The 9406-nt window shown below is 44.9% G+C and overlaps 1 protein-coding gene across 3 annotated transcripts in view; it reads right to left on the bottom strand.

Annotated features, from left to right (window-relative positions):
• The window catches only part of LOC106562976 (disabled homolog 2-interacting protein), a 207830-nt gene that overhangs the window by 137450 nt on the left and 60974 nt on the right, over positions 1-9406 (bottom strand). For all 3 annotated transcript variants that reach the window (XM_014128141.3, XM_082958112.1, XM_014128139.3), the window contains exon 2: positions 7139-7248. In XM_014128141.3, the coding sequence (XP_013983616.1) occupies positions 7139-7213 (75 nt within the window). In that variant the 5' untranslated portion in view covers positions 7214-7248. The remainder of the gene's footprint in view (positions 1-7138; positions 7249-9406) is intronic.

Here is a 9406-nt window from a genome sequence, read left to right as displayed (position 1 = left end):
ACACGCTAGCGATGCGTGGGCTGATTTATAATCTGCAGTCCCCGCCGTTATATCTGCGGGGCGGGCGGGATGAATTCAAGAGAAAACAATACATTGTGCGGATACATTGAGGTTTTTCGTTCATTACCTTCGGCTATCAGCACGTAAACCTAAGCTTTAGGGCCTATAACTGCACGCACGACAAACAGCCTGCATGCCAATCGCCACATGCTTTTGGGAAAGGTGCAGATAAAGCTCACGCTGATCCACGGTGGTAAAAAGGGACGACAGAGTTGAATTCAATAAGAGAAAAGCTGCGAAATGGAGAGTTGAAAATAAAGAGAAGGGAGGGCTCGAAAAGTCATGTTTAGGAAAGAATTGGTGGAAGAGGATGATAGCGGTGCCGGCTATGTTATGTGCGATGATGGCGAGGCGCGATACAAATTCGACAATTAGAAGACAGGGACTTTAAATAGGCCTATGGCACGTCAAGGGAACTGTAGCCTGACGTTCAGATGGGTTAAATGGAAACTGAAATCTGGACACGGACAGTAGATCTAGAAGGGATTGATGCCTCTAGGGTATTTCAGACTGTTTACTGAAGGATCTGTCCGTTTTTTATGGTTGGGCTTTGCTTATCGTGTATTGTTGTGTATAATAACCTGTGTATATGAATGTGTAGTTTAATGTGTTTATTGTGGGGTTTTTTTCTGTGTATTGTGGTGCTATACAAGGCTCATCTGGAAAAGAGACCTTGGTCTCAGCATTGACTCCCTGTCAAAATAAATGTTAAATAAAAAATACAGTAAAAAAAAAGCTCTCACTTAGCCTTAATATTAAGTTCTGCACAATTATACATTTCTTGCAGTAAAATGATACACCAAATGTAGGCTATATTTTAATTCGGGAACAGGAGTGACCCACGCACCACTAACACACACATACACAGTCTTGTCCAGCTAACCTTCTGGGGACACACAATTCAGTCCCATTCAAAATCCTATTTTCCCTAACCCCTAACCCTAAACCTAACCCTAACCCAAACAAGTACTCTTACCCTAACCCTAACCTCAACCCAAAACCCTAACCATAACCCTAAACCTAGCTCCTAACCCTAACTCCTAACCCTTAACGTAATTCTAACCCTAACACTAATTCTAACCTAGAAATAGCATGTGAACTCGTGGGTACTAACAAAATGTCCCCAGTTGGTCAAATTTTGGTTAATTTACTATTCTTGTGGGGAATAGTGAAACACACACACACACACACACACACACACACACACACACACACACACGACTCTATAACCCTCTAAAGCAGAAGTAATTCCGCACCTCACACACACAAAGGCGACCTCTTTTTCCCTGCGAGAGTGTAGGACTGCACGCGCGCTGGGCTAACAAATGAAAGCCCCATCCATTCCTCTCAACCAGATAACTAAAGTAAGTGAATGGAGTCCTGTCCCTGTAGGGTAATGGGGAAGGGGGGGTTATTAGTGGCTGGCTGGCTGCTTTGGCTGGCGTTGTTGGTCTCTTTCTCCCCTTCTCCCGCTCTCTCTGTCTCTCATTCCCCTGATTGATGGGGCCTGAACCTCACCTACAGGCTGTTTAGAGAGAGAGGGGGAGGGACGGACAAAAGCTACAGGTTCTTTCCCCACTACTCCTCCTCTCTCTCCTCTAACTCATATTTGATCTGGGGGACATGATGAGGGTGTGTTGGCCTATTTACTCTTTGATTTGAAACGCTCTGTTCACAAATTCATGTAGTGCCTGCCACGAATTTCATATAAGTTGATTGTGTCTATTTTCTGATCATTTCTGAAAGCACAAGTTTGGTAGGAGTGGGTTAAGGGCATACAGAATAGCAGCCTACACTGTACACTCAGTCAGTTCAATATAAATGACTGGTACTAGAACCTCCAACTACTATCTACCATCCGAGCCTCTGGGAACCAAGGACACTGCACTGCCAAGGTGAACCATTCATCTAGCTCAGGGGTGGGCAACCCTGGTCCTGATTAGATAGAGAGACAGGAGTGAACGAAAGAGAAGGGGTGATAGAGAAACAGGAGGGAACGAGAGATGAGCAACACAAAGAGAGAGGAGTGAAAGAGGGTGAATGAGCAAAAGAGAACTTAGTAAAGGACCACCTCCCTCCTGGCAACTCATGGCTCATATGTGTTGTATAACTGATGTGTGAGCTGGTTGGTTAGCCGATCAGGCCCTTGTCACTGCCCAGTTCTCTCTGACACGCGTGGACCCGTTCCACATTAAGACTCAACACGGGACGGAGGACATTTTGGGTCGAGGTTTAACACAGTGACACCTTCCCTCGTTGCACCCTACTACTACTTGTACTGAGACGGCCCTCTTCGTCCTCAACTCAACCTTAAATATAGATCAAACTATCATGTGCTTTGATCGCTGTGAGATGTTCTCGTAAATCATCAATGCTTCCACATATTTCCAAACCCTGTACTTATCAAAGATGACCAATACTTTAATACATAAAACCTTCACTGCATTTAAATTACGGCATAAACGAAGGTAAAACATTGCAATATACATGATGTAATTGACCTTGTTAGAAATGATGCTCTGAGGTTAACAGTACTGTACATTGACTTAATTTAATGACGTCATATTCTTCAAACCTCCATAGTTTATAACGTTAATAACAATGTATAACACCATACATTCCACCATCCAAGACACCAAACTCATTTATGCAAAACACATTAAACATGGCTCTGACTGTTAACAGTAAAGGCTGTTTACAGAACAACACCTTTCCATTCATTATTATGACACATATTCTCCTAGCCTGTGGTTATCATTGTGATAACACGCTAGTAACATGCCAGTAACACGGAGTGGCTGTATGACGATAAGGCTGTCACAGCCAGAGGAGACCACTTTACCATTACATGTTAACACACTGTCCGTCACAACGGCCTCGTTCGTTAGTCCTAACTCACCTAGGCTGACAGCTCATTAGGCCTAGTGTGTGTGTATGTGAGAGTGTGTGCGTGCGTGCATGTTTGCGTGATGGTATGGCTGGGTCATAAATAACCGAACGTGTGTTCTTACAGTGCTGTGAAAAAGTATTTGCCCCTTTTCAGATTTCCTATATTTTTGCATATTTTTTTTATACTGAATGTTATCAGATCTTCAACCAAAACATAATATTAGATAAAGGTAACCTGAGTTTACAAATAACAACAAAATATGATACTTATTTATTTAATTAACAAAGTTACACAACACCCAATTCCCCTGTGTGAAAAGTAATTGCCCCCTTTCACTCAATAACTGATTGTGCCACCTTTTTAGCTGCAATGACTGCAACCAAATGCTTCCTGTAGTTTTGATCAGTCTCTCACATCGCTGTGGAGGAATTTTTGCCCACTCAACCATGCAGAACTGCTGTAACTCAGAGACTTTTCCAAGCATGAACTGCTCGTTTCAAGTCCTGCCACAACATCTAAATTGGGATTAGAACTGGACTTCGACTAGGCCATTCCAAAACTTCTTCAAATTTGTTGCTTTTTAACCATATTCATACAGACTTGATTGTGTGTTTTGGATCATTGCCTTGCTGCATGACCCAGCTGCGCTTCAGCTCCAGCTCACAGACGGATGACCTTGTAGAATTCTCTGATACAGAACAGAATTCAGGGCTCCTTCTATTAAAGCAAGCCGTTCAGGTCCTGAGGCAGCAAAACATCCCCAAACCATCCCACGACCACCACCATGCTTGACCATTGGTATAAGGTTCTTACTGTGGAATGCAGTTTTCGGTGTTTGCCAGACATAATGGGACCCACCTCGTCTAAAGTACCAGAGTATCAAAAATATGCAAAAGTAGAGACAATTAGAAGGGGGCAAATACTTTTCCACAGCACTGCATGTGAACACCTGTATGTCTGAGACGACTCATTCAAACTTACTGTATTTCTGCGTGTTTTTGTTTGTGTGCGCTGCAGTCATGTACGTGTGTGTCCGTACTCCCGTTTCCTCTCTGCCAGCAGTTTGTTGAATCATCATGATCAGGACAGCCAAAAACCCATGGGATTTATTTTGTTTGAGCAGAGGGGACACCAGTCACAGCAGGCTACCATTCCTCAGCACCCAACCCCCCCCCCCCCCCACACACACAAAATCACTGGGCCAGAGTCTCCAATTAGACCCCTAGAACAATCTGAGACCGAGGGGGAGGAACGTAGGGGGGAGAGTGGGAGGGATAGAGGGAGAGATTGGATGAGAAGAAGTCCTAATTTCAGAATCAATTTGCAGAGGCGTTGCAATCAGCCTCAAGGGTTTGTTGTGTAGCTGTGCGAGAAGAGTCAAATTGGGTTGGCACCACTCTCTCCACTTTAGAGAAGAATAGGACAAAATTGTGTATCCTGCACTCTTAGAATCTAGAACCTAAAATAGTTCTTCAGCTGTCCACATGTATTTATTATTTAACCTTTACTTAACTAGGCAAGTCAGTTAAGAACAAATTCATATTTTACAATGACGGCCTACCCCAGCTAAACCCTCCCCTAACCCAGATGACGCTGGGCCCGTTGTGCACTGCCCTATGGTACTCCCGATCATGGCCGGTTGTGATACAACCCGGGATCAAACCAGGGTCTGTTGTGACCCCTTTATCACTGAGATTCAGTGCCTTTAGACCGCAGTGCCACTTGGAAAGTCTCATTACAGAACCCTTTGAAGAACCTTTTTGGTTCCAGGTAAAACCTTTTGGTTCCAGGTAGAACCCTTTTGAGTTACATGTAGAACACTTTCCACAAAGTTTTTTTTTACCTGGAACCAAAAAGGGGTTCTCTTATGGAGTCAGCCAAAGAACCCTACACACACATGAACTCCTGAGTGGCGCAGCAGTCTAAGGCACTGCATCTCAGTGCTAGAGGCGTCACTACAGACCCTGGTTTGATCCCGGGCTGTATTACAACCGGCCTTGATCGGGAGTCCCACAGGGCGGCGCACAATTGGCCCAGCGTCGTCCAGGTTAGGGGAGGGTTTGGCTGGGGTAGGCCATCATTGTGAATAAGAATTTGTTTGTAACTGACTTGCCTGGTTAAATAAATAAAAAATATTCTAAGAGTATGGGTTAGTTGTTTGGGGGAGAGAGAGAATTCTTCAACCAAGTGTGTGTGTGAAGTCTTCTTATCGAATCAGTGTGTGTGTTTGCATCACAGAATCCGGGGCCGGGATAACTGTGAGAGAGAGTAATTTTGACAGATTTAGCTCAAAGCCTAGGAGGGGGTACTTTAGATGTCAGGACTGGTCTTTCAGGAGGAGAGAGACGGCAAAGAGCTGGGATGTCCTTTCACCAACTGGCCAGGATGGATGGAGGGTGAGGGATGCCACTCACTCACACATACGCATTCCCACACCACATTGCATCTAAGTAAATGCAGTGGGCAAAAAGTGGACTGCACCCTTATTTGCCAGAAGAGGGCAGTGTAATGACAAACATATGGAACAGTCTGCAGACACGCTGATGTTAAATCTATTGTCGTCTCATTGGAGGGGTATAAAGTTACCCTGATTCTATGTCAGGTTTTAGATTCTATCGCTTGTGCTTTAAGGGATGGTTTGGCTTTGGTAAGCTGATCCTAGATGTGTGCCTAATGGGCCAGGTGCCTTCTACCTCCACCATATCATATCCAAACATGAACTTAATGGCCTCATGACTCAGAAGAAAGAGAAATGGTCATGTGACTCTACAGCGAGACACAGTCTCATCCCTTCTCTCATCTCCTCTCTCGTTCTCCCCATTCCTCTCCTCTCTTTTCTCATTCTCTTCTTTCCTCTCGTCCCTGCAGAGAGCAGCTTAACTGACACCCAATCAATATTAAGCCTACTCTCTGTCTGTCGGACTCCTCTGTGTCTCACTAACCCGCTATTTGTCTCCTCTCTCTCCCCCTTTGGCCCTCTTCTGCACTCTCTCACCTCCTCTTACTCTCTCAACTTCTCTCTCACTCTCTCGCTCGTATACACACACGCGCGCACACCCCCCCCCATGAATGTTTAGCCACAGCATGCGTAATCCCTTGCCACAACACTTCCTCTACGTGTACAACCACACTACCATTCTCTATTCATAATCTCAACGAGCCAATCTACAGCAACTTTATTTGCCATTAAAACCCGGTGGAAACAACTGCTCAGTTCATAAAACACACTTCATTCTCACTTTGTGGAAGTTCAACCGACGCTCCGTTGGCATTAATGTGTTTTTAATATGGCTTCCAGTACACAGGGTTAGTGTCAGAGGCACATCAACTATCTTTATAGGCACAGTCAACAGACAGCAATGGTATTCTGTGGACACATGGTGTGGAGTGGAGGGTTTCGGCATTGTGATAGAGAGACAGATGGAAGGAGAGCGAGAGACAGAGACAGGAGTGTACTACATCGACTTGAGTTCGACAAAGACGGAGACCTTGGCAACCAACACGGGGGAAGCTAATGTATACGTTCTCAGTCCATGGGAATAATCTCTGTTTGAACCAGTCAAGCGTGTTCTGCAGTGGACAACGAAGCATTTCCATTGGATCAGCAGCATAAAGAGTTTGTTCGCATCCTGAAGGTATCCCGATGACTGTGTACAGTTCACCTAGAGGTCCTCCTCTTCACTCTCGTCTCTAATTTGATGGGGATGTGCTCTGCTAATAGGTGGCACGCTAATTATGGATGACTCACAGAGCATTTCTGCAGTTTCTTAAGTAGCAGTTCAAATATCTATTGGATAAAACACGGTGAGAAGTGGCTCGTTTTGAGCCAGCCAGGAGAACACATGTAAGGAGAAAAGGAAATGAGGCCTATCACACCACAGATGTACCATTCCACAACGGCTGGAAAGTTCAGTAACTCCACACAACCTGTACATCAGAGTCTATTCACAATGGGTGTTATGGAGAAGCTCACTGAGTTTCAGACTGGCACTGAACCACCTGGAGACCAGACCAGACTTTTATTCACGTTGATGTGACATCTTAAAGACTACTGTACTCTCCCTGTCTCCGGTAGTCTCTCTTCCAATTTTTTTTTTCTTCTTTCTGTCTCTCTTTGTTGACACGCTCTTGATGCACACGGTCGCGTGCAGGCACACACGCTGCGTGCTCCGGCGGGCGAGTACTCACGGTGACTCTGAAGGGCGTGGCAGCTGCGGCAGGTTCCATGGTGTGGGTGATCTTGTCCTGCGCGCTACCAGGCATGCTCCGTCTGCGGCCCGTTCGCTCCGGGGGCGACTCTGGGGGAGACAGAGAAGAGAGAGACAGGGAAGAGAGAGAGAGAGAGAGAGAGAGAGAGAGAGAGAGAGAGAGAGAGAGACAGGGAAGAGAGAGAGCGAGATGGGGATGAGAGAGAGAGACAGGGAAGAGAGAGAGAGCGACAGGGATGAGAGAGCAAGACAGGGAAGAGAGAGACGGAAGAGAGTGAGAGAGACAGGGAAGAGAGAGAGAGAGACAGGGAAGAGAGAGAGAGAGACAGGGAAGAGAGAGAGAGAGACAGGGAAGAGAGAGAGAGAGAGAGAGAGAGAGAGAGAGAGAGAGAGAGAGAGAGAGAGAGAGAGAGAGAGAGAGAGACAAGAGAGGACATCAGTCAGGATAATAGAGTAAAATACATTTTGTGCAACCGGCTTTGTTTCCAAAAGTCAGGCACAGTTAAGCAACCAGTGGAACGTTTCTTAAATTTTGCACATTGTTTTCATGTTCTTGTTCAACTCCATTTCATTATTTTGTCTCTGAATAGACAGCCCTGGGATCTATCTCGATCTGATACTGCTTTGTCTTTCAATGTGTGTCTGTTCTATGTTCAGTGATTTCATGCGATTCCTGTTAACACAGACAGTGTTCGTTACCACTCTATCAGAGCCATAAGGTACCATGTGCTGCAGATCGGGACATGTCCACTCCAAGAATGTGAGACATGCCAAGTATGCACGTTGATACAGCGATAAGCTTCAGACGATGGTACAGTACAGAACAGGACTGACATTAACCGCGGGATGCCATGTTTTTGTAGATGGGTGAACTAACTTTACTCCTCCATTTGAAACTGTAGCAATTAGCGCTTGATGCACATAGCTAATTGTTGTTTTGTTTTGACAGGAGAGGTTTCATGTCTTGCATTGTGTTCTGGTCCATCTACCTAGTGATCGAAAGTGTACACTTTTCCCTTAAAACCACACAAAATCACCTTTGTCAGATACTGCACACTTTAAGGGAAAGGGAGACGTTAGGAGACATTTTTGGTGTTGTCAGTGTCGGTAGTCAGACTCCCCTGTCTGTCTGTTAGCCTGTTAGCATTAGTTGTGCTACAGTAAATTAGAATGTCTGCTATGTTACAGGGCTGTCTGCTGTTTCAGCATACAGAGTAACTGAATAAAGACAAGACAAGGTCTGACTGAGGGAGAACACACGCGTCCTGCTGGGACAGACAATCAATGGAAACGTCCTGTACTGTATACACCTCGACTCAGTCACTATTGTGCTGACGCCAGCATGCCGTATAACTCGCAGTAGGCTACGCATGAAAACAAGCGTTCAAGCTAACTTTCGCAGTTTTACATTATGTGAACACTGAAGTATCAAATCAAATGTTATTTGTCACGTGCGCCTAATACAACAGGTATCGACACCGTTGCTTAGTGTGGACTCTCCCTTCATGTAAGTACTGTCAATCTCCCCCCAACCTTCTATAGCAGACACAGTGACCCCCCTCCCTCGACCTCTGTGAGGTCACTGGCAGGCCAATGTTGATCTGTGTCAGTTTAGGTGACTTCACCGGTCTCTCTCTCTAATTCACTCTCAATTTTCAATTGAAAGGGGGCTTTATTGGCAAGGGAAACATTTGTTTCCATTACCAAAGCAAGTGATATAAACAAAAAAACTAAAGTGAGAAGACACAAAACAATATCAACAAAAAACTATTAGAAATGAACAGCAAACATTGCACTCACAAAGGTTTGAAAAAGATAGACATTTCAGTGTTATATTATCAGCTGTGGAACGTGTTTTAGCAATGTGCAAATAGTTGTAGTACAAATAGTAGGGGAAGATTAATAACCAGATACATATTGGTGGTATTTACAATGTTGTTTGTTCTCCACTGGTTGCCCTTTTCTCAAGGCAACGGGCCACAAATCTTGTAGCTGGGATTGCACACTGTGGTATTTCACCTAACAGATATGGGAGTTTATCAATGTTTGATTTGTTTTAAAATGATTTGTGGATCCATGTGATCTGTGGGAAATATGTATCTCTAAGGCGATAATATGCTTGGCAGGGGGATAGGATGTGCAGCTCAGTTTCCACCTCATTTTGTGGGTAGTGTGCACATAGCCTGGCTTCTCTCGAGAGCCAGATCTGCCTACGGCGGCCTTTCTCAATAGCAAGGCTATGTTCACT

The sequence above is a fragment of the Salmo salar genome, chromosome 11 (genome assembly GCF_965601325.2).
Source record: "Salmo salar chromosome 11, fSalSal1, whole genome shotgun sequence".
Lineage (NCBI taxonomy): Eukaryota > Metazoa > Chordata > Actinopteri > Salmoniformes > Salmonidae > Salmo > Salmo salar.
The sequence above is the reverse complement of the archived record's forward strand: the minus strand, read 5'-3'. Positions and strand labels throughout refer to the sequence as shown.